The sequence below is a fragment of the Musa acuminata genome, chromosome BXJ1-1 (assembly GCF_036884655.1).
Source record: "Musa acuminata AAA Group cultivar baxijiao chromosome BXJ1-1, Cavendish_Baxijiao_AAA, whole genome shotgun sequence".
NCBI lineage: Eukaryota > Viridiplantae > Streptophyta > Magnoliopsida > Zingiberales > Musaceae > Musa > Musa acuminata.
In genome coordinates, this window is record NC_088327.1 from 11,307,832 (window position 1) to 11,333,755 (window position 25,924).

Below are 25,924 nucleotides of genomic sequence, written 5' to 3' on the forward strand. Positions count from 1 at the left end.
ATATCCGATCCAAACCCTCTTCTTGGGCCCCACGCTGCACCACCTCTCGCTCTCGGTCTGTACGCACGCCTACTCACGTGCGACTTCCCGTCGCACCCATCACACGGCCAACAAACGGCGTTGATCGCTACGTAAGCCTCTACCAACTCCTCACGACCGTCCGATCCACTCTCCCACCTATATACCCACCCCTCTTTGGCTACCGATACCCCCATCTGACCCATCGGGTCCATACCGTAGTCCGTAGCGGAGGAAGCAAAGCTGGGAGGGTGGGAGAATGGGAGGTGGCCGTTCCCCTCTGCTCCACTGCGCCTTCCCTCCTCCTCTCTTCGCCTCCATCGCCTTCCTTCTTCTCCTCCCTTTCGTCTTGTTCTACTTCAACCGAGCCTTCACCACGGCCAACAGCCTTCTCCTCGCCTCTGCCTGCTTAGCTCTTGTCTCCATCCTCCTCGTCTGGTCACGCTTCCTTAAGCTCAGAGCGGCACGGAAGGGCGTACCGGTTCGGTGGTTCATCGGCGACGACGTTGCTGGAAGAGTTTCCAACAGAGGGATCAAGAGTGGCAAGGCTGAGCGTGAAGGAGTGGTGTTCTTTAGTAATGGGGACGCGTACGAAGGGGAGCTTCACAAGGGGAGGTCTCACGGGAGTGGGGTGTACCGCTTCTTCGTCAAGGGGCGGTATGAGGGGGATTGGGTTGACGGGAAGTACGACGGGCATGGGACTGAGAGCTGGGCGAGGGGAAGCCGGTACCGGGGGCAGTATCGACAGGGGATGCGGCACGGTTTCGGGGCGTACCGGTTCTACGACGGGGACAGCTACGCCGGCGAGTGGGTCGGCGGGCAGAGCCACGGGTGCGGCGTCCAGACCTTCTCCGAAGGCAGCTGCTATTCTGGGGAGTTCAAGTGCGGGGTCAAGCACGGCCTTGGCCGGTATCGCTTCAGGTAAGGGAGAAGTGGCTCTGTTCTCCTTCTTGCACGCTCTAGTTGGTAATTGTCACCATGTGTTTGTGAATTTGATCAAATAGGGTTATGCGGTGGTGGTTGAGTGTCTTTTTTGTTCTTTTGTGGCCGATGAAAGAATTCTGATAGGATTTTTCGAATTAAATTACTGATCAGCTCGAGCTTTGAACCTGTTTCACTTTTTCTATTTCCTCTTTCCATGTATATGACACATGAATTTGCCAATCACGATCATAGGTACAGCATAAGGACTTGTTATGGTTCCATTAAATTGCCTGTCGATTTGTTCTTGTTGCAATTTGGACTATTACGATTTGCTGTCTTTAATGTGTATAATGTCGTGACATATTTGGTCGGTATCAATAAATATGAAGTGCTTAATCTGTTCCTCATGGAATAGGCCATTCCTTTTCTTTGAGGATAGGTCATTCCCTACCCTCCCTCAATAGTATATTCCTAATTTTGTCAAATGGTCTTGCCTGCTACCATAATTGAAGAGCCATCGACAATTAATCTGCAATTATTTGCAGAATCTGTTTCGGTTCCTTTACTCTTGATTGCCTGGTTATGTCAAAATCGATTTTTTGTTGTTCACATATCAATGATCTAGACTTGGTTCATTGCAGAAATGGTGATTGGTATAGTGGCGAATATTTCGGAGACAAAATCCATGGTTTTGGGGTGTACAACTTTGCTAATGGCCACTGCTACGAGGGCTCATGGCATGAAGGAAGGAGACAGGGTTTTGGAACATACACATTCCGAAATGGTGAGAGGAGGTCTGGTGAGTGGGACTGTGGCGTTCTGAAGAACAGCCTCCTCGCGTCAGACCCTGTTGTCGAGCGAGTTCTTGAGGTATGCATCTTGAACCTATATGGATTTCCAACCAGTGTACAATGCACCAATATCGTTAAAATTAATTGTTTTGATTGGTTTAGGCTGCAAGGAAGGCAGCAGAGAATGCTACCCTTCTTCCGCTGGTGGAGGAGCAAGTTAAACAGGCTGTTTCAGCTGCAAATAAAGCAGTCACAGCTGCCCGAGTTGCCGCAATCAGAGCAGTCCAGAACCAGAAGGACGGGAAATGCTGTGATCTATACGTGTAAGTTTACCCCTCTCAATTGTACATTTTTCCGATAAACTATAAACTCGTCAGAGCATCATCATCGATCGGTAGGCAAATACCTGCCTGATCTGAGCTGGGGAATGTGAATGGAATAGAGATTCAATAAACTGACAGCAAATGTTTGGCAACTTGTTTACGTACCACAACACTCCCATGACAGTAACATGTGGATAAGATAAATAATTTTCGCAGAGCTGGTTCTGCTCTCCATGTTCTCAACATCTTCTGCTGCATCCATCAAAAAGAAAAGGAAGGATTAAAAGAAACCCCTTCTGCTGTAACAATCACAAACCAAGTGTGGTGGAGGATAATGGTACCATGTGCTGTGATCCTTGGTTGTCACTGTGTTTGGATCTGCACATGGGAAAGAGCAACTTTGTTACGGAACTCATCGGATGCTCACTTGTTTTAACTCTTCTCTTGATTGACTCAGTCCTATGGACTAGCTTAAAGGCTTCTTCTTCTTTTTTTTACCCAACCTTGCTTGAATCCACACTGCTTTATAACTTGGATCTGGAACAGAATAGAGTAACATGCTCCTGTCAATTAGGCCCACCCACTCCCACCTGCAATCTACTGAACATGTAATGAAAGATGCAGAGAATGGTGGAGTAGCCACATAATATCTTATGCAAGCCCTTTGACCTAGTTGGTTGCCTTAGATGCTGTCAAGATTTCAATACAATATGATGGATATGTTGTCAGAATCTTCTAATGTGAAAAAAAGAAAGAATTGAATGTCAGAAGGATATCAGCTTGCTCCATTTACCGACTTTATCATAGCATTTGTTTGACTAATCTCTGTTGATGTGAGACTTTGAACACTTCATTATATTGTAAACTTTTGTTCTCCAGTTCAAAAGTTCATTGCATGTCTCCAAGTCCAACTTGACTGTCTGTTGGTCTCATGAAAGATTAGAATGGATGATGAGTCCAGCAACTCTACTTCTCATCTTTGTTGCATGCTATGGTTATAGGTGTTACATCCAGCAGTGCTAATTCTTGTGTGGCAAGTGCATCCAGTAGAATTGGTTTCAGTGGCTGTCATCTGATATGAACACTGTTGATTGCTTGTATTATAGTCCATTAATTAGACCGGGGACTTGATGACCATATACTATTACAAGTAGATTGAGACACTGATATTTATCATTCTCAGCTGCTTGGTAAAAATATTTAGCAGGAAAATTTCAGAAAAATGCATCTATCAACTATCTTACATAAAGATGATTACCTGATTAAATGAGATGGTCAAGACTTGCATCATCCTTTGATTGTTCTCCTGACAAGGATGAATCTTATGAGGTGTGGGGGAATATATATTTATATGACAATTTCTTGGCGTGAAGGAACCTGAAACCATTTGGATTTTGTTATGATTGTTCTTGCAAGATGACAAGTGTTTGATTCAAGTTGTATGATGAATACAGAAGTCCCTTAATGGGTTTCGTCCATGACTCTTCTTCGTACATCATCAACTTATCACAATCAAAGACTTGCTAGTATACATATCCAAAGGCCTCTCTCACGAGTCCTCACACACTTGCAAGGTTGTGAGGAAGTGACAAACCTTTGTTACGGTGAGGTTGCAGAACAGTTTACTTCACAAAGTGGCCAATCTCACTTGCTTATCACTGTTTTGGAGAAGAACTATTTGGCACACTTGGAAGCCTAAGATAAGCCTATATGTAATCTGCATCTCCCAAAGAAGACATCAAAAGGGGCACATACAGATCTGTCATCAGTCATTGAATATCTTCAGCTGGCCAACTCTGAGTCCCGAAGTCGGTTGTGGATCGAGATTATTATAAGCCAACAAATTAAGATTTTTTTTATGTTTAAGTTAGTAAAATAGTTAAAGGATTTAAGAGCAGAAATACAGTATATATTCAAACTGTTCAGAAGAGTTTAGGGAGGATATTTAGTGATAGCAGATAAAATTTCTCTAATAGATTCAACATGCATGATGTAGGGCCAATATTTCGGGTTAACGAGGCAATTGGCAAGATATGATGATAATACTTTACTTTATTTTGATAGCTTAACTGAGTAAATTTTCTTTTAAATCCTGTGTTAGAATCGGCATTCATTATTTACTGCTTTCCAAAAAAAGAAATTGTAATTTGCTTATGTGTTTTCACAAGTAGGATTCCGATTACAAGAGTTTTCTATTCACTGTCATTCCTAATGTGACATATACCCGAGTCTATCTAATCCAATGTCAATGCGTTGCATTATTCACATACCTTGTGTTTGGATATCTTCTAATCCAATTCAGGAAAGATCTAAGCAGACAGATTCACCTCTGTGATCGCCCCTAAGCACCAGCTGTTCAATAACCTGTCGTTTTTCTTAATATATTAAATATACATGTTTTCTTTCCTATTTTATTATTTAAAACAATCTTATTTTTAATTGTATTACTAAAGCGAACCAAATCCAAAGTTAATTGTGACACAACCCTTAAAAGGGAGACAAGTAAATTTGGATTAGTTAGATGATTTAACTTGAGGTGAGTAGCTTGAGGAGTTAGCATAAAAATGATTGAATGATGGCATATCATTTCGACGGCTAATTGTATATTAGATAATCCCTCGTAGTTCATTAGACTTAAAAAATTTACATTCAACTCCTTATAGTTATGAAAATAAAATATTTAGATTCATTTATTCTGACGTCATTAGTTTTTATCAACAGAAACATATAAATAATAGATAAAATGATAATTTCAATCGTTTTTGTTAGTGGTGGTAAACAACATCGGTGGTGGCAAACGATGATGCCATTATGAGCTGTGAATAACTCTTATAGATAAGGAAAATAGCGACGAGAGGTGAGGGTTGCTCATCAACATTGAGTAATTGTTAAATGGTGAAACGACCGTTGATATAAATGTCGGACGACCATTTCGTCGCTCGACAACTATGTCAACGTCGATACGGATACAAAGCAACATTGCTCTACATTTGTGTCAACATCGATGTAGATGTCGAGCGGTCCTTTCACCACTCGGCAATCGTGTTAATGCTGATGCAATGAGCAACCCTTTTATCGCTTAACAACTACATTGACGTCGACGTAGATGCAAAGCAGCGAAAGAGTCACTCAGCAATTGTATCGGCATCAACATAGATGTAACACATTTATAATAGTCACCCATGACCCTCAGCACGATGTCATCTGCCACCATCACCAATTGAAAATATTAAAATTATTTTTTTACCCATTATTTTCATATTTTCGTTGATGAATTTATTTTAAATAGATCCAAATATTTCTCTTTTATAACTATAGAGATTATAATATAAATTTTTTAAGTCTAAGGATATGATATAAAAATATTTAACTACATGAGTAAATAATAATTAACTAACCAAATAAACTTTACCCTGTTCTCATCACCTGTCCAACCCAACTCAGCCCAGCCCCAGGAATACGAGTCGTGACAAGTCATTATAACAGAGAGGAGAGAGGAAATAAAGAAAGATGGAAAATAAAATATAGCGATTTAAATATTTTAAAACGATAAATTTGAGTGAGCTATTTATTGGTCAAAGAACATAAAGACCGTAACCGCGGGCTAAAGGTAGGGCCACTTAACCTTGCAGTAGTGATGAGGTGGGTAGGCCAGCGGGTTATCGTTCAACGAGTCGAATAATTTTTTCAAAGCTGAAAAGTACGGCACGTAATCTTATGCCCACTCAGCAGCCAAATCACACGTTCTTATCCATACGTATTTTAATACCAGTTGGTTTATTTTAATATGCCAACATTAATAATAATAATAATAATAATAATAATTTATATTACCCGTATAAACATTGAGCTTGGAAGGGGGCCTCCCTTGCCGCTTATCCTGTTGGAGTTCCATTTTCTTGTGACGAGGGGAGAAATGCTGAGGGTTCTTGCGATGCGATCGTGGAGGCAACTCCAACGGCGCCACCACCAGGCGGCGATGCCCTTCTGCTCGGCCGTCCTTCCCGACGGCATCGACCGGAGCTCCGACGCTTTTGCCTGTAATTCCGCCGCCGTACAGGACGTTATCTCGCGACTCCAATCCAACATCCGCCAGGTCCCTCTCGCGTTCCTCTCCCTCGACAGATCCATGGAATTCGGGGATTATTTGGCTCCTAATGGTTCTTTGTTTGTCTCGTCCAGGTTCTTGGCGGCGGAGGTCCCCGAGCCGTGGAGAGGAACAGGAGCCGCAACAAGCTTCTTCCCAGGGAGCGGATCGACCGGATGATCGATCCTGGGTCGTCGTTTCTTGAGCTATCTCAGGTAGGTGCCCTTTCCTGAAACCAAAATATTAGTTTTGTTGGAATTCGGTATCATTTCAGTATAAACAGATCATCATTTTGTTTCGTTCTTGTGGAATTTGTTTCTGAGAGTAGGTGAAGTTGCGAATCTCATCTAAAAAATATTCACTTTTTGGGATGGTACGGTTATTCTCCAATTAAGATTGTTATAATTTCAATTATCATATTAAGAAAAGGGGTAGGATGGTAAGCTATCATTCATGAGATAATCAAATCGTCATTAACCCGATGATAGATGCATTCTTTGACCTTGCATCGATTTATCATTCAAGATATACTCATATACCACTCTGCATATATAAGTGGGAGTTGAAAATGTGAAATCATATCAGTTGGAGCAGGAGATTATGAACAGAAATAAAAGGATAAAAGAAGCAGCATCTTTTGCTGTTGTCGTATGGAGCACATGAGTTCATTTTTTTTATGTAAAGGATACTTTTACTGGAATTATCTCACTTACACACTAACAGCCAACTCTTGAGTGTAAAGAAACTATGAAGCATGCAAAACGGGGAGATTGTAGGAAATTGGTCTTGAGGGTGACAACAGAATTCCACCAAGAGCACAAAAGCTCCTGGAATGCCAATCTGGATATGAAATCAAGACATTCTTAAGCACCGAACAGTACATGAAGCAGAATGAGTGACCCGACACTTTCTACTTATACACAATGATTTAGATATTTTGTTCTCTATGTTATTCTTTCTTATTTGATTCATGTGATTTCTTTCTTTCCCTTGAAAAAGAGTATATATATCATTTATCATACTCAGTTACTTACTACCAACTGATGAGTTATGTATACCTCTTTTAGATGTGATTGCCCTGGTTTCTACATTCTTATTTTTCTGTATAACCCTGAAGCTTGCAGGCTTTGACCTGTACGAAGAGTCATTACCATCTGGGGGAATCATTACTGGAATAGGACCTGTACATGGGCGGCTGTGCATGTTTGTGGCCAATGACCCCACTGTAAAGGGTGGGACATATTACCCAATCACTGTTAAGAAGCATCTTAGGGCACAAGAAATTGCAGCTGAATGCAAGTTGCCATGCATATACCTTGTTGACAGTGGAGGTGCTAACCTTCCAAGGCAAGCTGATGTTTTTCCTGACCGAGACAATTTTGGTAGGATATTCTATAACCAAGCAAAAATGTCAGCTGAGGGTATACCCCAGATTGCTCTGGTTTTAGGTTCTTGTACAGCTGGTGGAGCTTATATACCTGCAATGGCTGATGAAAGTGTGATTGTGAAAGGCAATGGAACAATATTTTTAGCTGGCCCTCCCCTTGTTAAGGTAAGTATTGGTTTGGGCTTTGGTTTTGTATGTTTCCAGTGTGTCTTATCTTCATTTTAGTAAAAAGTAATTACATTGATAAGAATTTGAAGTACATATTTCTAAAATCTAGGTTGATTCTGAAGAACGCATTTTCATAGGCTGCTACAGGAGAAGAGGTATCTGCTGAGGATTTGGGAGGTGCCTCCATGCACTGTAAGATATCAGGAGTATCTGATCATTTTGCAACAGGTACTTTTCGCTTTGATCAATCTTAACACCCTGATCTACCTCAATAGCATGTTTTTCTCATCATATTGCACATATGCTCAAGAGTAATACGTCCCTCATGATGCAATTTATGGTATTATTCATGCATCATGAATTATATCTGTATGGGTACCAATATCTGTATTAAAACCTCTTACATTTTAGCTTAGTTGAAAACAAAAAGTATTTTACCATGACTTAATATACTAAGGCTGGCCTTTTAGAAAGTTTTCACTAAAACATACTTGACCTCCAATTTGTTGAGGGTGGACCTAGGCACCATGGTAAGTTTTTTCCTTTGCATCCTAGTGATAATGGTTTGAATTATCAAAATAGTTTTTCTGCTTGTACAAGAAAATTTGCACACGTTGACTTTCCCCAAGGCCTGGATTTGTGATAATCTTTGTATTAGGATACTCTTTCTATTAGCTTCTCAGGTCAAAATTGTGTTCAGATCTATGGCTTCTCAATTTGTTTTGTGTGCAGCTATAAGAGGAAAATAAGTGATCCTAATTACTGCACTTTTCGTTGTCCAGTTAGGTTACATTGTCATAAATACATCTAATTAATCATTATGGACAATAGAAATACAACTTTGTGGTTGCATATCGCTTGTCAAAACAGTTCTAGGCCACATTACTGCATGTCAAACATAAAGTGACAATGGATTTTCTATCCATTTGCTGTGAATCTCTTGCTTCATTTGCTTAAAGCTTGCTTGTTTTCTCTTTCATGACATTTGTTGATTTCACATTTTTGTTCACATTAGTTTGCTTACCATAATAAATAATTAAAACCATGCTTGCTTTTTTTTCTTGATATATTTCAGATTCAATATCTGATTTAGATAGAACTTTCTGCTAGCACAAATTCCTCCAGCAGTATATGTTGCTTGGTGCCTTGGCTAAATAGGTTTTGAAATGGTTGTTAATTTGCTTGATTGTTTTTTTGTTCGATGTTATTTTAAGTGTGTCACGATATTCCACCTTTTGTTTCTACTGTTCATCACTTAACATTCCAACTTAGATGAACAAAATTTTGTTCTTATTTGCACCTATTATGGATTCTATATTTTTTAAGATTTTGTTCTTTGCTTTGAATATTTTCTTTTACTCCGCAATTAAAAAGAGGACAATATCATTTCTATCACGGTCCTGATAATCTTTGTACTTGCAATGTGTTATAGATGAGATTCATGGCCTGACAATTGGGAGAAATATTGTTAAGAACTTATATATGGCTGGGAGAGGGGAAAATAGTCCACCAAGTAATTCTTCTTCTTATGAGGATCCATTATATGATGAGAAGGAACTTACATCGATTGCACCTGTCGATCAGAAGCAGCCTTTTGATATTCGATCCATTATTGCTCGTATTGTAGATGGCAGTGAATTTGATGAATTCAAGAAGTACTATGGCACGGTAAGAGCTCTTAGACTACTTGAAGATTCTTCTGCATTCTGTGTTTCTCTTTATTAATGCTGCAAATGCAAGGATATTGACTAGGTTTATGTATAGACACTTGTGACAGGTTTTGCAAGGATCTATGGGCAGTCAGTTGGGATAATTGGAAATAACGGCATATTGTTTACTGAATCTGCTTTGAAAGGATCTCACTTTATCGAGTTGTGTGCACAACGTAATATTCCTTTGATATTTCTTCAGAATATCACTGGATTTATGGTACACTTTCTATCTTCCTTGTCATTGTAAAATGCCTATACATCAGTATATTCCAGATTGCACATCTGAATGTTAATGCAGTAAATTTGTTGGCTGTGAAATTTGTAATATGCATCCAACTTATATTTTAGGTGCTTGTAATCATTGTTAATAGGTTGAAGCCATAATTGATGCTTCTCAAATGAAACCCTGTCTCTCTCTTTTGGAAATTAAATCTTTTCTGGGATTGTCATCCAAAAGAAATAACATCAGCATGACATTTTCAATTCCTTCAATTACCAAGGATTGTCATGCTGCTTGCTGGCTCTTGGCTGGCCTTGTTTCAGCAATCCACATTTTACGTGCTGTGTCATTTATGTTGTGTTGTGCTGCACATATCCACAATTCCACATGCAAATTCCCACTTTTACTGAAGATGATGTATTTAGCATGCACAACATTCAAAAGTAAATGTTCAACAAAGCAGCATGAGTAATTCTTTGTCATTCAATTTTGTTTGTTTTATATCCTGCAACTTTATATAATATCATGCTGGATATTCATGCCAATATCATTTTACAGGCATGTTATAGGTCTGTTGTTAATCTTGTCATGGTAACTCTTTTATAAATAAATCACCAAAAAGTGTGACTTGTGATTTTTAAGGATTTATATTTAATTTTGTTTGGGTGTATAGGTTGGGTCTAAGTCTGAGGCAAGTGGTATTGCTAAAGCTGGAGCGAAAATGGTCATGGCAGTTTCCTGTTCAAAGGTCATGCTTTTTCCCTTTTTATTTTGTGTTAGACTTGTCTGCATATATTTCCATCATGGAATTGAGATGTAAATACAACAGTCTTTGCTGAATAATACAGATGATTTTACTCAATTTTCAAGTGGTTGATTGATTTAATTTTACCAGACCTTGCATATACTCAATATTCTGCCAATTACTACTACTCATAAGTATATTGCAATTTTTCCTTATCTTACTCATTAGCATAACAATAAAATGAATGATTGTGGTTTGTTAGTCCTGTTTATTGTGATATCTCTTATTTGCATGTAAAAGCTGTCATCGTGTTACCATGTCATTGCTGGATTGCTCTCTAGATAAGTTCTACTTCTCAAAGATGATGAAGGTAGAAATGTTTAAGATCAACGATTTGGAAACAAGTCGGACCAGTCTGGATTAATCGGTATTTGTCATTCCGACCAATACAAGGGTAATTTGATCCAAAACAAGGGTTACCGTTCAGTAGTTCTACAAAACCAGACTCTACCCTCCAGTGTTAATGATTAAAACTAGGAGTACCGGGCGATAAGCCTACCACCCGGTACCGATATCTCATTATTTATTTTCTCTATAGCTTTTGATGATAGTTGTCCCCTTTCTTTTTTCTTTTTGCCTTCCAAATTCCTTTCTTTCTCTCTTTCTCTTGATGAGATATCACTCTTCCCTCATCTCTTCTCTTCCCCATTACCTCACCACCATCCCTTCACCATCCTTGCCACTATGCTTTGTTGCTACCTGCCCACTACGTTATCCCTTCCTCCTTTCTCTCCTATTAGAGTGAGTTTTGGCAAACGGTCTCAAAGTGGACCTATATTGTGAGGGGTCTAAGTAGGAAAGGACTCTCGTGCGTGGATGGAACCAAAGGCACCATGCTAGTGGTTGATTTTGAGTTATGTTAGATCTTGATGAAAACATGAAGCATTGAGTGGAATCAATTATGACACTTTAGTTCAAACCTACGTCATAGGTGAAAGGAAATCTGAATTGGTTTATAAATTAACTTGGGTTTAATCATTTTGGACCAATAGTTCAGTTCAGGTTCATTAATTTATAGGTCCTATTGGGCAAGGTCATGACATGTCTCCACTATTCAACCTAGCGAAGTAGAGTACCATCGTCTTGTAACCAATCAATACTTGCATGAAAGATATGAGTTATAGCTTGGCTATGTGACAAAATGTTTGAGCGATTTGTATTCATGTTTCGTGCTTTTTGGCTTTATCCATTGAGAATGTGAAGAAAATTGCACCATACGCTAATAGATAAGCAAATATGAGTATTAAAATAAAACCTGACTACTCTAAAATTCTTTTTTTGACCTTTGGTGATATTGTGGCTTTGCTTTTCATGTAATGCACTACTTCAGAGCTTCATTTTTATTACACTTCCAATCTGTGTCTTACAGTGATGATAGCTTCTGAAAAATAATTTATCTTGTGGGAACTTGCTGCAGGTTCCTAAAATAACAATAATTGTTGGTGGAAGTTTTGGTGCTGGGAATTATGGAATGTGTGGACGTGCATATAGTCCTAATTTCTTGTTTATGTGGCCTACTGCCAAGATATCTGTGATGGGTGGCAATCAGGTAACACCTCATTTCTTATACTGTAGTGAAGTCTCTCTCAATCAAATAGGTCACAAATCTGTAAAAATGTCTTCTTTTCCAGTTGCTTGTTAGGTGCAACATATAGATGGCAGAAAACGAATCTCTGCTGCTAATATTCAATGTTACAGCTGTGGTTCATTTTCTTCTTAGTTCTTGCCATTTAGTGGCAGAAAATGTAAATACTGATATTTATTGACCAGTGCACAGGATCAAATGTTTTACTGGATCATAACTATAAAAAATGGAATAAATTAGATGATGATGTATAACTTGGTAGAAATAGTTAAAGAACCAACTAATTCTCAAAGAAATTTTAATGGATCAATCTTTCTTTCCTTTTGCAAACTTAATTAACCAGTTATGTTGTTTCCTTGAGTTGCAACACTGAGCTTTAGTCTTTGCCTGATCCTTCCTGAAATATGATGTCAGAGAGAACAAATTTGTTGATGTTTTTCCTCAATGAAGTCTTTCTAGTATTTAAGATTCGAACTAACTTGAACACAAACAAACTTTCTTCAGAAAAAAGAACTTAAACATGAACAAACTTATGCCTTCTTGAGCAAGTCACACTGGTTCTTGTCCAGATGAATCTTTGACAATTAGATATGTTTCTCATTTGATGCTTTAGTCTAGTTTGTTAGTGGCAGTATCAAGGCTCCTTTGGGTTTTGGTCTTCATACTTCTTCGTGGTTTTGATTGGTCTTTGTCTTCCCAGGCTGCTGGTGTCCTCGCCCAAATTGAGAGGAGCAACAAGAAACGACAAGGAATTGAGGTAATTGTCGGTTCGTAGTAGTCGCAATATCATAAAGAATCAATTGCATCATTTTGCCGTAATTTCTCTTTCTCGATATCACAATTTCCAAATTGCTATGATATTCTGCTCCAAATAAGGCAGCACACATACGAAATAAAGGTCAGGAACTTTTAGTTTGGTGAAAATTTTAGTTGATGCAATGCTATGAATCCAGGAACCACACACCATTCTCATCTAACTTTTCTTCGACTGCAACATCAATCACCTTGTTTTTTGATCAAATGCAGTGGAGCAAGGAGGAAGAGGATAAATTTAAAAGCAAGGTTGTGGAAGGCTACGACAGAGAAGCCAGCCCTTATTTCTCAACTGCAAGGCTTTGGGATGATGGTATCATACACCCATCTGACACCAGAAAGGTCATCGGCCTCTGTCTCTCTGCCTCCATTAAGCCCCATCCCGAGGACACCAAATACGGTGTCTTTAGAATGTGATCATACAATATAACTGACCAATGCACACCACCATTACCATCTATCTGATGTTCATTGGTATGTATGCAGCAAAAAGAACATATAAATAAATTCCTCCCAGACTTGTTTATGATTGGAAACATCTGCGTTGATTTAAATACCATGATATTTATGAATGCATAATATATATGTATCTTATCTTGTCTAAATAACTACTATTAAATGATCGAGTAGTAACAAAGATAACAGTATATGTTACAAGATTATTTTTATATTCTCGATTCAAGAAGAAATGAAAAAACACTGGAGAAGACAAAGAAGAAGAACAACTCACGTATGAGAAAAAGGAGAAAATAAATAAGAAAGAAATGAAAAGTGATAAAAGAGAAATGTTTTTTGCATCTTCGATATCAAAACCAGCATTAAGACAGAAACACTGTATAATGCAACAATCATTTTGTAGGGTTTGAGTAGAAACACTTTTTTGAGTAGAGACATGAACCATTTCAATTCGAATCGGTCAACAAAGCTTTACTAAACCGATAGTCCAAACCGACTGTTTTGAGTAGAAACACTTTAGGCTTAGCTGTCCAGAATTAAATCGGTAAAATAGCTCATCAAAAAATATTTTTTAGATATTTTTTAAATAGAAGCTTTGCAGGAAAATATTAAAGTTACAATTTGTTTTCAAATTTTTATCTCATATATATATATATATATATATATATATAGTCCACGTTTGGTGTTCGTACTTTTGGATAAGAAGGGACGGAGGGAGAGTTCATTACTGCAGTGGTGACAACATAACCAACATGGGGACTTTATTCAGATTTAGACCTTTTGATTACATCAAACTAATAGCGGTGCTTCTCCTTTTTCCCTCTTTCTCCTGCATAAATTATTCCTGGTTTCCTCTCTCTCTCTGTGGAGCGCCTTTCTCGGCACTCTTTGAAGATCCTGCCACCTCACTGTCCCCAATTCCTCTCTCTCTCTCTCTCTCTCTCTCTCTCAAGAACAGACGTAGTGTCGGACACGGTCGAGAAATCGGGATAGAGAGGGGACGGAGAAGTAAAGATTCGTTCTTGACGAGGAGAAACAACAGGGAACAAAGAGGAGCGCTTTGGTGGCATCTGGGGGTAATGATGGTGGCTCACGAGGAGAGTTTACTGAGCTGGGAAGAGGCTTTCGATCCTCCGGCTCCTCTACTTTACTAAAAACCTCGCCTTTGAAGAAAAAAAGAAGGGATTTTTTAAGGAGGGAAAAGAGGACGAGCGAGAGAGATGGGAATGGGGATGGGAGCTCCTCATTCTTAAATGCCTCTCCTTTCTGAAGAAGGGAGTCAATATAAGGTTGAAATAAAGGGAAAACAAGATGGTGGAGCAGCGGTTCTTCTTCAACAAGGTGACCATTCCTTGATTTCGCTTTTTGATGAATTTTGTTTCGTTTTTCCTTGTCATATATCTATAGAATCTCAGTGTTATAGCTGCACTTCATTGTGTCTGTAAATGACTCTGAGAACATTGCTTGATCTGAACAAAAAAGAAGCTGCTTTGAGGTTTTTCCTTCTTCTCACCTTGACTGGTCATTCTTGGAACTTTCTTCTTGTTTCCAAATGTTTCTTGCTGGTTCTCAAGTTTGTTTATCATATCAAGTTCCGGGAAATAGTTACCAGTTAAATCTGAAAAGCTGTCTTTGCCTGGGATTTCACTCTGTATTGTGATTCAGGTGACCTAACTGAGCTAATAAACACTTCAATCTGTACCAAATTATTTCATGACTTGCTTGTTTTAACTCGTCATTATTCAGTTCTTTTTTATCACATGATTCTGTCAAATTATTCCCTTTATTTTTATTGTTTCAGTGCATCATTTAACACCATCCTTTGTGCTACTGAAATTTGGAACTACTAGTTATGAGTGGTCATTCTTTTCTGATTAATGCCACTTGAGTCTCACATGGAGCTGTTTATTTCATGTCGTCAGCTATACCTACTTAGCTAGTGTGGTACTTCCCAAATTAAAATCTTTGACAAGAATAGCCAATAGCTAGACTATTTTTGTACATGGTCTGGTTTTGTTTATCCACCGACCAGTATCTTTCTCTAATATTTATTGCAGGATGCACTCGTCATAAAGGGACCAAAGAAATCGCATGCTTTGAGGATGTTTATGTTAGCTGCTGTGATGATATGTGGTGTCTATATTTGCTCAGTATGTTTAACGCAATTGGGGATACAAAGCAGACCCAGAAAATTGAAGATGGAGATAATGGAAGCACCTTGCAAAAATCCTGCCATTCCATATTATGAAATCCCATATGTGCATTATCCAGAACCCAATACTTATAGCAGGTGTCTTTTGTTTTTCCTTTTGTCCTGGTAGTCTGTTTTAATTTGGCTTTTGCCGGCATTTTAACTAACCATTCATCAATTCATCAGGGATGAATGTGCATGTACACCAGTTCGGTTTTTTTCTATTGTGTCCATGCAGAGGTCTGGAAGTGGATGGTTCGAGACTCTTTTGAATAGCCATGTTAACATTAGTTCTAATGGGGAGATTTTCTCTTCCAAAGAAAGGAGAGGCAACATATCGGCAATCATAAGGGCATTGGACAAAGTTTACAATCTGGATTGGTACAGCAGTGCTGCAAAAAATGATTGTACAGCTGCTGTTGGCTTGAAGTGGATGCTTAATCAGGTAAATCTGTATAGCTCATCATTCATCACTGAAATAATTTCTTTGGTGTGTTATCTTTATCTGATGCATGCTTAAGTTTCTTGCTATGTGCTTGTTCAATTGAAACCTGACATTTATGCAATCGGAGAAGTTGATTTGTGTTTCCATAGAAATTTGACCAAACATTTCCAGATATATATACACACACACTTCGTACAGATACAAAATCTAACTACACTATTATTCCAACTGGAAATCTTTGGTCAAATTTCTATGGAAACACAAATCAACTTCTTCTAACTTGAACCTCAGTTAACAAGGTTCATCTTCTTCTTGACCATTTGTTGAATTTCCAAAAATGAATGCTGATGAATCTTAATTTTTGGAATCAAACAGTTGAACGTAGAGGTGTTATTAGATACAATGTAGGGATTATATTTGGGCCTTGAAAGTTGGTGCAACTGTGGATGCATGTTTCTTGAAATTTTCAACTTAGAGCAGTTAGAAAGCAATTGAAGCTTGACAAGAAAATTGGTGGATCACATTCTATGAATAAACCTTGAACACAGTAATTGGTTTGAGGTAATAAAGCTAATTTGGCAACTAGACTGAGAGGTGCTTCAAGCAAGAGTTAACATGTTCCATTGACCAAAAACCAGGTATTCCATAATTCAATATGTTGAGGACAAGTTGAAGCTGAAAAAGTGCTAATGTAGTTCCATTAGTTAAGCCTGTCAGTTTAAGATGCAAACTGAAGGTACAAAAGCGTGATGCACTTGGTGTTTTCCCGGTACATGAGAACAAAACAACATTAGTCATTGAGTATACTATGTGACTTGAATATTCAAAAACATTTTTGGTCTGGACAGGTATGTATAAGGTTATTATTACTGAAAAAATCAAGCATTCTACTAAACATTGTACCCAACTGATGCTGGAAATTTGATGGTTCAAACTGTCTGGAAAGTGGCACCTATTGGCATTTAGAGTTTGGATTTAAGTAGGATTCTATTAGTCCAATTTTGATTAGGATTAGGAAGTAGTTGGTCTTTGGTAAGGATTGTTTTTCCTTTGTTGATTTGGAATAGAAGCATGATTAAGCATGAATCACTGTGAAGCAACAGGCTTCTCGGTAACAGCAGCTGTACTGCATCAAAAGATATTAGAAGATAATATGGATACTACAAGGTTTATGATCTAATCTTTAGACTTTAGAGGACTCTAAAACATCAGAAATGTAATAATGAAATCCAAAAGTGGGGGTTATCTCATGAAATAGTATAGATTGTGGACTCGTGTCTTCCTAGCTGTAATATTATACTGTAAACCCTCTTGATTCTGCAGGACAGAATTTCTTGTGTACAACTTGCTCAGCTTGTTTGATCGACTTTTAAGGACATACTGTAAATCTGACTCTGACATCTCCAGTTTTTATGGATAATACAGGGCCTTATGGAGAATCATGTAAAGGTAGCCAAATACTTCAGTCGAAGAGGGGTCTCTTTGATTTTCCTGTTCAGAAGAAACTTGCTTCGTCGTTTGGTTTCACAACTCGCAAACGATCATGATCGCAACACTAAGCAATTAAATGGGACTCATAAAGCTCATGTACATTCAACAAACGAGGTCAGTTCTTCTCATCAACAACCTTCCACTTTAAAGTCCATACTCTTTTTTCACCTTGGTGATTGCAATGCAGGCCAACATACTAGCGAGATACAAGCCCAGGATCAACACCTCAGAATTGATTTCAACTCTCAGGCACACACACAAGTTCATCACCGATGCCATGGGGCACTTCAGGAACACCCGGCACATTGTTCTGTACTACGAGGACCTTGTCCAGAATCGAACTGTGAGTTGTCTGCAGCTCTTCGTTGCTCAAAGCTACATCTTGCACTATTACCCATGTATCATTTTTCTTCTCCAGAAGCTGATGGATGTCCTGGAGTTCCTCAGAGTCCCTCCAAGGAAGCTGGTTAGTCGACATGTAAAGATTCACACAAGACCACTGCCCAAGTTGGTCGAGAACTGGGATGATGTTTACAGATCTCTTGAAGGAACGGAGTATAGGAGCTTCTTGAATGCCAATTACGATTTATAGATTGTTCTTCATTTGATCCTTGTTGTAGCTGGATTCTCCAGGACACAGCCACATTAAGGTAAGCTGATCCAACAAGCTCGGCCGAGTGGGCTGGGTCAACGGGCTGGTCTCATGGGCTGCATAAAAGCCCAGTATGGGCTGATTATGGGCCGAATTATGGCCTCGGCTATTGGACCTTGAGAATGGATTAATGGGCTGATATTTTCGGGTGGGCAAATGGGCTGAGTGTTGGGTTAGGTAATGGGCTATATATATATATATATATGTATATATATATATATATGTATATATATATATGTATATATGTATATATATGCATACGTATACATACATATATATGAAGAGAAATTATCTTTCAGCTTCAAACCAAAACCATTCAACTTAGTCTGATCCTTTCAGCTGAAATCTACTCACAGCCACGGATGACCAATTCAACGTAATGATTTCTGGTTTCCGGAATCTACAGCAAAAAGAGAGAACAACGAAACCATGACCAAGGAGTTCCCTGTCTGGGAGCCACAGGCGATCCGACTCGCACTTCCTCCACTGCCTTACCGAGGCCAAAAAAATAAGAGAAAGAAAACAAAAATTGTACTTATCTAATAAATAAATATGTAGATATTGTGCTCATATCCGATTCGTTGTTTGTAGTTGCTTCTGGCTTCTGCTGCGTCTTCCTACCCTCAGCTGCTCTCCAAAGAGCTGAGAGCGAGGGCGAAAGCGAGGGAACAGAGGGCGAACGAGGGATAGATAGCGGGTAGGAGGAATCGAGGAAGAAGAGAAGGTGGGCGGGGCGAGGGATTTTGGTTTGATGGCGGACGCTTTCTGCCCCGACTGCAAGCGGAGCACGGAGGTGGTGTTCGACCACTCGGCGGGGGACACGGTGTGCTCCGAGTGCGGGCTGGTGCTGGAGGCGCACTCCATCGACGTGACCTCGGAGTGGCGCACCTTCGCCAACGAGTCCGCCGACAACGACCCCGTTCGTGTCGGCGGGCCCACCAACCCCCTTCTCACCGACGGTGGCCTCTCCACCGTCATCTCCAAGCCCAACGGCGCGCAGGCCGAGTTCCTCTCCTCCTCCCTCGGCCGGTGGCAGAGCCGCGGCGCCAACCCCGACCGCAACCTCATCCTTGCTTTCAAGACCATCGCCACCATGGCCGACAGGTCCCCCCTTCCTCCATCTTCCCATTTATTGAGCTGCTATTTTGGATTGAGCGGTGCCGTGTTTCGCGAGGGAATGTAAAAAAGAAAAAGGTCTTTTTTTTTTTTTTGAAATAATGACTAAAAGAGAGAGGATCTTTGGGCGCGAACTCATGAATCTGATTCTAGTGTTCTTTTATGACTGTTTTCAGGGAAAATCTTTTTGTATTTTTTAGTAATATCAAAGTGGGATATTTTCTAAACTAGAAAATGGATTTTTGAGTTGAGCACATTTCTGATTATAATAGATTTTTTTTCAAAAATAATTATCATCAAGCGATAATAACCTTAAAACATCCAAGGACTTGTCTTTGACTAGAATCTGCTGCTGCTGTTCATGACACATCCATGGGCTTGTACAATTTTGCTTCAATATCTGAGTTTAAAATCATCATCAATCATCATCCATGGGCTTGATTGGTTCTTCCCCAACCATAAATACAAAAACAACTTTCATCCTTCTCAATACTTGTCAATTGTGGAATGCTTCATGTAACTTTTGAATTTGTGATATCCTTTCTATTTTTCATCTACCTAGACTTAAGCATGTGTCTTTTCCCTCTGAATCATGATCTATGGACATCGAGATAAAGTTAGTTTGTGCTATGCATTTCTTTGAATGGAATGATTACTAAAGCAGGTGCTGACATTTTTTCCTTTTTGGTCCCAGGTTGGGCCTTGTTGCCACTATCAAGGTACAAATTTTGCCTTTCTGTAGTTTTTTTTTGTTTTATGACCCTTTTCCTTGGAATAAATTTTTTAGAGCACGAATCTTGCTGGGAAGCTTCAATCCGTGATAATTGGTTGAGTTGGTTGTCTTGCGAATAAATTATCACTAACAAATCTAATCAATTTTACTATGTGCCTGACTTTTTTTAATCAGTTGGTTATTTCAACGGCCACAATGTCATGTCATTTATTTTAGCCATGTGTCATCCTTTTGTGTCTACAAAAGTTAGTAGACTGTAGGACTTCATTATCATTCGCGATGTCAGATGAAAACAAAGGTAAGGCTTCGTGGGCCTTTTAGATTCATCCAAGTAAAAAGATGATAACAAAAACTAGAAGAGGTTTGTTTTGTGGTTATGATATATATGTTAAAGCAAGGGACTTATGTTGGTAATGGTATCCTTATCTGTCAAGAGTGGTTGAGTTTCAATCAACAGTTCAATTTGTTGTGCATGGAAAATATATTATCTAATTTGGAGAATTAATGAATATTGGTCTGTGTTTTAGTAGAATTGTCTAGCTTGAATAAATGCTAGGTGGTTGATTCATTGGTCCGGTTAAGAGGCTGTCAATATTGATGCCAGGTAGACTGTTTAGCGATTTTCATTCTTGGACGTTGTAGAAAGCAACAGTGCAGAGTTTCTGATGCTTTTTATTAGTTCTTCCTTATTTCATATCCATACAAACTGCTTGGGTCCAATGGTTGGACCTAGAGAAAATGTCTATTATTGGGATGTTATTTTTAATGGTTTACTTGTGGCTCTCAGTTATTGGATGATAAACCCCTAGCAAGTAATTTAAGCAATTTTAATTGGCGAGAGCTTGAGTGGAAATTTAAAGGTTTGGTAGCTTCACCTTCTAAAGGCGGCAGGGTATTTGAGGTTTACTCTCTTCACTGCAGAGGAATCGGAGTGGAGGATGATCATCGATATTCTTAGGTCGCTTATGACAGATGTAGGGTGCTTTAGTGCTCATTTTGAACTTTTGTGGACATGGTAGTAATGTTTTTAGGGTCCATCGGATGGAGACTCTATGGCTTGAGTTATTCTTGCATAGTGAAAAGCTTTATTGTGTTGAGAATGTACAATTAAACTAATTGGAAACTGTTATTTTTGCATGCTGGACAAATGGGACTTGGTTGATTAATTATGATGTGTTGATATTTTAGTTAAGTCTTGGATCTTAAAATTTTTGCTTAGTTTATTCAGTTCTGGATTAGACTTTGTTTTCGGTTCTTCAATTGTTGGATAATTTATAATCGGGAAGTATAATTTCGTTGAAGTCCCCCTTGTACTGTTTTGTATTGTTTGGTGTTAACTTACAAGTTCCTGCACCAATTATTGTTCTCTAACTTTCTTTTTTATTATGTCCATGCTAAGACAAGTCACTGGACCCTTAATCGATAATCATTTTAATAAAATATTATGTTGCAAAATTGATGCTCATTGATACCATCAATATATGCACTTGATGAGCACTTATCCAACATGTAAAAAGCCAGAGATACATACATTCAGGCACCTTTCTTACACAATGAATGAACACTGCATACATGCAACATTTGTTTGTCCTGGCAGCATGCAACCAAGGGTGAAATATGTTTCTGCTACGTGCTGCCTCCATTTCTCCAGGAATACCAAAATATATGGAGAGATACATTTGTTTGTCATTGTAGAATGAGATGGTTTGTTATATTCAATTGGGCCTATACATATGTTAAGATGTTCATGGTCTGATCGAAAGCTCAGTTCTGGTGGTGCATGTGCTACTGGCATCACCAGCCTTTAAGCTTACAAAATAACAATTTTGTAACATGAACATTGCACCAGTCATTTCATCAGAAAATCAGGGTGAAATATGTTATATCCATCATTTTATGTTCATGCTGGGGTTGTGGTAGGGTTTGATACAGAATTTTGCGATGCAACTTTTAGTATACTCTAAGCATCAGATCATATCAATCTTTAATTAATTCTTCATTTTAGGTTCTTTGTCATGTATGTAATACCTGTATTAGACATGTTCTCTCCAAGTATTTGTTCATCTCTTTTTCTTTCATGCTCCATGGATTATACATGAGTTATTATGTTGCTTTGGTAATTATGTGCTTTCTGAAATTATACATTAGTATTGGCTTTATCAATAGCCTTTATGGAAATCATTGTTGGCAGGTAACTATTGACTTGGCTGGCTAGGTTCTTGTGCATTTTTTGTTTGGTCCCTTACTCCTTAATGACCATCTTATGTCTTCTTGAAGGACCGGGCCAATGAGATATACAAGAAAATTGAAGATCTTAAGTCTATTAGAGGGCGAAATCAAGATGCAATTTTAGCTGCTTGTCTATACATTGCTTGCCGACAGGAAGACAGGCCTCGAACTGTGAAGGGTTTGTAGCTTAGTTTTAGTTTCTTTGCTGATTATTATTTTCTATTTTGATATTTGTTAGTTTAACTGATATGATTCCCTCAACTAGAAATTTGCTCTGTTGCCAATGGAGCTGCAAAGAAAGAAATTGGTCGGGCTAAGGAGTTCATTGTAAAACAGCTTGAAGTTGAGATGGGACAGTCAATGGAGATGGGAACAATTCATGCTGGAGATTTTCTGGTTAGTTTAAGCATTGTTAGTTTGATTAGTTACATTCTATTTAATTGAAATTTAACTTCGTCTGAGCTGTCTTTCGCTGTCTATTTTTCTGGTTTCTTTTCATTTTTTAGCACATATTCTTTTTGTTTAACCTGCCTATCTGTTTTGGCCTTGAATTTACAGAGACGTTTTTGTTCACATCTTGGTATGACAAATCAAGCAGTTAAAGCTGCTCAGGAAGCAGTCCAGAAGTCAGAAGAGCTTGATATAAGGTATTGATTTTAAAATGCTCTTATAAGAATAGTCGACAACTTCTTTGGATCTTTCTAGTCTTGTTGGTCTAATTAGTTATTATTTTGAAAGTAAAACGTCATCTGTTATGTAATGATTTCTTCAGCAGCTATTCATTAGTTGTTATTTATGTGTTCTTCCTCTCTAAGCTGAATTGATTGCATTTTGGATGTTCATGTATTGTACCTGAAGAGCTTGAGATCTATAGCATATCATAAACCAGGCACCTGGTGGGCCATGTACTTGCTGCTGGCACATTATGATAGGATAATGGTGTCGTACATGCTATAGACCCTTTACCTAATTCACTCTGGTAACTATGGAATTTGATAAATACAAGTTGTTAAAAAAGTCAGAATCTGTACTTGTTTGACATGAATGTTAGATGTCATAGTGAAGAACAGGGTTTTTTTTTTGCAGAATGTTAACACTGTCTCTTAAGTTTTATGTGTGGAACTGTGGCCTTTACAAGAGGGATTAGATCCTGACCGCAGAAACCTTGTGCAGGAGAAGTCCTATATCAATTGCGGCGGCTATCATTTACATGATAACACAGTTATCAGATGACAAGAAGCCTCTCAAAGGTTTTGCATTCCTGTTTTCACGTCTGTCGTGATTCACATGTTCCGTGTCTTTAACATATTTATGCTTGCAGACATATCCCTGGCAACCGGAGTAGCAGAAGGCACCATCCGGAACTCCTACAAAGATCTCTATCCTTATTCTTCAAGGATCATTCCAACCTCCTTTGCAAAAGAGGAGGACCTAAAGAACCTCTGCAGCCCATAATTTGTTCTCAGAAGAGTGTCCGAAAACCTGATACATCTTCAGGTACAATCATACATCCAGCTATGGATGGTATGATAGTATCGACTGATGCAATGTTTAGTTGTGAACTTGATCTGACCTGATCAACAGCATTAACTGAGCGGTGATCCTTTCATTTATCTAGGAACTTCTCGACCAAGGTGTTGTATCTGATTTGCAAAGAATTGAGCTTTCTAAACTGATGCTTCAATCTGCTGTAGGTGTTTAACTTAGATGAAAACACCAACATAGTGAGGTAGACAACTTTTCATGTATCACTTGTATGAATGAAGTTTGTTGTTGTCGATTCGAAAGCATGTAAAGTTCAAGTTGTTGGCTATAAAGTGTTGTCATTAGATAGGATTCGAGTGTTTCAGTCAGTATTCTCGTAATTTTTATTGATTCCAAGAATCCAAAGTGGGAATTCCGTTCTTGGATGTTTGTATATATCCCAAGAGAATCTAGTGTTTCTATCTGGACTTTGTGGGATGCTTTGTGCACTTTCTTAGGTTTTGTTTGGTTCAAAGTGTATTTGAGTACATTGTTTGCTGATTAGTAACCATTACTCTTTTAGAGTCACTGGTTAAGATTAATTCAAATAATTAAGATTAGATAAAATAAAAAATAAAAAAATTAGATTTAAATAAATAGATTAGGATGAAAAAAATATATTAAGATAAAATAATTTTTTTATTATTTTAAAAAACTTATATTTTATATTTTTAATCAATATAAATAGATGTTCTTAAATCAATCTAAAATATTAATAGGAATACATCCCTAATCTACTGCTTCCTATCTTCAAAAGTGAAAATTATTAAATTTAGGTTGTTAAAATAAATTTTTTATTTATTTTATATGGATTATGAAATTTGGTAAAAGATGGTTTTTTTTAGGTATGATCTATAAGATCCTATTAAAGATAAAAAAAAATCAGATAAGTGGGAATATACTGAAAGATAAAATTTTTTGAATCTATCATTGATTTCTTCTCAAAAATATCTTTTATTGTGAATCAAATGAGATGTTACAATGAAAATCTAAAACATCAAACTATGATAGAAAAAGTTCTATAAAGTTTATGTCCAAAATTTGATATGATTTTTGTTACTATAGAAAAAGCTAAAAATACAAGTATATTGTCTATTGATTAATTAATGAGCTCTCTTTTAGTTCATAAACAAACAATAAACAAATCTTCATATGAAACTTTAGAACATGCTCTTCAAATGATAGATCGGAATAAGGACTAAAAGAAAATTTTAAAAATTAAATATTAAGGGAAAGATCAAAATAACAGAGTTCATGATCGATCAAATGAGGGTCAGAGAAATTCGATTGAAGGTAACAAAAAAACCAATCAATGTTTTTGTTATAAAAGAATTGAACAAATTATTGGTTCAAAAATAAAAATCTAAATATTTCTCTTTGCTCTTACTATAAATAATATAATCAGAAAGATTGTTGGAATAAAAATCAAATAAATTATCATGAGAAAAATAATGATGAAAAAAAGGATGAAGAAAATATTTTCTTTATAGCATATGATGAAGAATATTTTAGATCTGTTTGGTTTTTAGATAGTGGATACAGTAATCATATTACAAGCGATAAAAATTTATTCCAAAAGCTTAATGATTCAATCAGATCTATAGTATAAATGAAAAATAATAGTAAAGTTAAGGAAAAGGAATAGTTATCATGAACACTAAATGTAGTAAAAAAATTATTGATGATATGATGCTTATTCTTAGTTTAAATTAAAATCTCATTAGTATAGGACAACTAAGGAGAAAAGAATATTATACTATTTTTTATGACAAAAAATGTTTGATTTGTGATAAGAAACTTGGAAAATTGATAACAACCATGAGGATAACAAAAAAACAAAGTATTTTCCTTGTTATTTTTGGTTTTCTCCTTACGTGCTACTATTATTGATAGAAAAGGATATTATATAATTTTTTATAATAAAAAATACTTGACTTATGATAAGAAAATTAGAAAATTGATAGCAATTGTGAGGATGACAAAAAATAAAGTGTTTCTCTTATTATTTTTGGATTTCTCCTTACATGCTACTATTAATGAATCGACATTATGGTATAAAAGCTATCATCATCTAAATTTTTGTGGGTCTATATAAACTTTCTCACATGATGAATTCTACAAAATTCAAACCGATATCAAGATGTCTCAGAACAAGACTAAAGTTAATGAAAGTTTTGATGAGAGCGATGAGAAGCCACAATTCAAGAAACGAAAAGTTTCGGATTCTGTTCCATCTACCGCTGGTAAACCTGTT

The 25,924-nt window shown here is 37.6% G+C and overlaps 4 protein-coding genes across 6 annotated transcripts; all 4 read left to right on the forward strand.

Moving 5' to 3' along the window:
• The first annotated feature begins 227 nt into the window (after window positions 1–227).
• LOC135673294 (phosphatidylinositol 4-phosphate 5-kinase 1-like) lies at window positions 228–2,299 on the forward strand. Its single transcript, XM_065182155.1, has 3 exons — window positions 228–939; window positions 1,584–1,812; window positions 1,896–2,299. The coding sequence occupies exons 1-3, from the start codon at window positions 278–280 to the stop codon at window positions 2,058–2,060; spliced, it is 1,056 nt and encodes a 351-aa protein (XP_065038227.1). The 5' UTR covers window positions 228–277; the 3' UTR covers window positions 2,061–2,299.
• Window positions 2,300–5,912: 3,613 nt separating this feature from the next.
• On the forward strand, window positions 5,913–13,359 carry LOC135673298 (methylcrotonoyl-CoA carboxylase beta chain, mitochondrial-like). The gene is made up of 10 exons (XM_065182167.1): window positions 5,913–6,152; window positions 6,239–6,358; window positions 7,261–7,695; window positions 7,836–7,926; window positions 9,131–9,366; window positions 9,463–9,627; window positions 10,304–10,378; window positions 11,853–11,984; window positions 12,721–12,777; window positions 13,047–13,359. Exons 1-10 carry the CDS (start codon window positions 5,973–5,975, stop codon window positions 13,248–13,250), a joined length of 1,695 nt encoding a protein of 564 aa, XP_065038239.1. The 5' UTR covers window positions 5,913–5,972; the 3' UTR covers window positions 13,251–13,359.
• A 732-nt stretch (window positions 13,360–14,091) lies between these two features.
• LOC135673308 (uncharacterized) lies at window positions 14,092–18,769 on the forward strand. 2 transcript variants are annotated; one of them, XR_010513275.1, is made up of 7 exons: window positions 14,092–14,630; window positions 15,347–15,579; window positions 15,667–15,925; window positions 17,351–17,530; window positions 17,604–17,759; window positions 17,835–18,066; window positions 18,660–18,769. XR_010513275.1 is itself a non-coding variant. In XM_065182175.1 (6 exons), exons 1-6 carry the CDS (start codon window positions 14,601–14,603, stop codon window positions 18,006–18,008), a joined length of 1,032 nt encoding a protein of 343 aa, XP_065038247.1. In that variant the 5' UTR covers window positions 14,092–14,600; the 3' UTR covers window positions 18,009–18,246. The 2 variants fall into 2 exon arrangements, 1 of the variants encoding a protein (XP_065038247.1); XM_065182175.1 differs by lacking the exon at window positions 18,660–18,769 and having other exon boundaries at window positions 17,835–18,246.
• Window positions 18,770–18,819: 50 nt separating this feature from the next.
• LOC135673319 (transcription initiation factor IIB) lies at window positions 18,820–24,108 on the forward strand. Of its 2 annotated transcripts, XM_065182190.1 has the most exons (7): window positions 18,820–19,172; window positions 19,879–19,903; window positions 22,195–22,324; window positions 22,412–22,542; window positions 22,705–22,793; window positions 23,320–23,396; window positions 23,468–24,108. In XM_065182190.1, the coding sequence occupies exons 1-7, from the start codon at window positions 18,820–18,822 to the stop codon at window positions 23,599–23,601; spliced, it is 939 nt and encodes a 312-aa protein (XP_065038262.1). In that variant the 3' UTR covers window positions 23,602–24,108. The 2 variants fall into 2 exon arrangements, with proteins under 2 accessions (XP_065038262.1, XP_065038270.1); XM_065182198.1 differs by lacking the exons at window positions 23,320–23,396; window positions 23,468–24,108 and adding an exon at window positions 23,233–23,308.
• The last annotated feature ends 1,816 nt before the right edge of the window (window positions 24,109–25,924 follow it).